General features: G+C 38.8%; 1 protein-coding gene across 1 annotated transcript; it reads right to left on the minus strand.

Annotated features, from left to right (window-relative positions):
- Window positions 1–297: 297 nt before the first annotated feature.
- LOC310662127 (olfactory receptor 5V1-like) lies at window positions 298–1,233 on the minus strand (the record flags this gene model as incomplete). The annotated part of the gene is made up of 1 exon (XM_083408896.1): window positions 298–1,233. The coding sequence occupies one exon, from the start codon at window positions 1,231–1,233 to the stop codon at window positions 298–300; it is 936 nt and encodes a 311-aa protein (XP_083265022.1).
- Window positions 1,234–1,592: the final 359 nt, after the last annotated feature.

Here is a 1,592-nt window from a genome sequence, read left to right on the forward strand (position 1 = left end):
AGATTTAATCCTTTCAGGAAAAATAAAAGGTTAATACATATAGCATCTTCCAACTAAGCAGATTTTCCATTACAATATTTTGGAATGATATGAAATAGTGCCCGGGGGGGGGGGGAGAGTTCAATAAATTGGAACAAAGATTTTGGCATACTACTAAACTGAATATTTGAAACACCCCACAGGCTTTGAAACAAAAACTGAAATCTTAAGCCCTAGCTATAGTGTTCCAAGCCCCCACATTCAATTTCCCAGCACTACTACAAGATAAATCCAAGGATTTATTGACATTAGTGTATTTCAGGACAACATTTTCTTCATCATTCTCTTCTGTAATGCCCCCTTCACATCTTTGTTCCTGAGGGTGTAAATCAGTGGGTTCAACAAAGGGGAGAGAATGTTATTAAAGAGGGCAATCATTCTATCCTTGTTCAATGAGTAGCTGGAGAAGGGCCTGACATATGTAAAAAGACAGCTGCCATAAAAAAGCAAGACAACAGTGAGATGAGAAGCACAAGTTGAAAAGGCTTTCCTCATCCCATCTGAAGAATGCATTTTCAGAACTCTCAAGATGATGTGACTATAGGAAAGGAGGACACACATGCCTGGTCCAAAGCCCATTACGGGACTAGTAGCCAGCATGGCAATAATACTGCTGGAGATGTCCCCACAGGAGATAGCTACAAGAGGAGGGATGTCACAGTAGAAGTAGTTGATCTTATTCATACCACAAAGGGGCAGGCGGAATGTGATAAGGGTGTGAATGGTGGTGTTGAGTGAACTTGTGAACCAAGAAGCTGATACCAGTTGGGCACAGAGTCTGTAATTCATGACCACATTATAGCGGAGAGGATTGCAGATGGCAACGTAACGATCATAAGCCATGGCAGCCAACAGAAGGGTTTCAGTACCAATGAATAAGATGAAGAAAAAGAGTTGCACCTTGCATCTATCATATGAGATGGCATTTCTTCCTGAAATCAGGTGCACAATTATCTGTGGAATGGTGGTTGTAGTCTGGCAAATGTCCAGGAGGGATAGGTTACAGAGGAAGAAATACATGGGAGTTTGAAGGCTTGGTTCTATGGAAACAAGAGTGATGATGAGAATATTCCCCATCAGTGTGAAGAGATAAGTGATGATGAGAAATCCAGAAAGGAGGAAACACCATTCAGAACGGTTTGAAAATGTCAGAAGGATGAATTCAGATGGGGCAGTTTCATTACTGACATCCATTTTATTAGCGTCGTAAAATGATTTTTATCTATAGACAGAGAAAAAATATTTTATTGGGGTTTTTTTTTGGGGGGGGATAATTAAACAAAATAAGGAAGAAACATTTAAAACTTATGCTTTCTCCAAAGGATTTACATCAGCAATACATAACTTAAGGCTCCTCTCTGAGTATTTCCAAATTGCACACAACATTAAATCCTCTATAAGATATCAATCTCTTAGATAATTATGATCATGATGATGTCACCCATCTGACTGGTTTGCCCCAGTCACAACAAAATATTGAAAGCACAATAAACAATAAACAACATTGAAAAATCTCCTATGTTTCTTCTAAAAGTCACATAGTTGCTTATTTT

The sequence above is a fragment of the Podarcis tiliguerta genome, assembly GCF_965153285.1.
Source record: "Podarcis tiliguerta genome assembly, chromosome: 13".
NCBI classification, from domain to species: domain Eukaryota; kingdom Metazoa; phylum Chordata; class Lepidosauria; order Squamata; family Lacertidae; genus Podarcis; species Podarcis tiliguerta.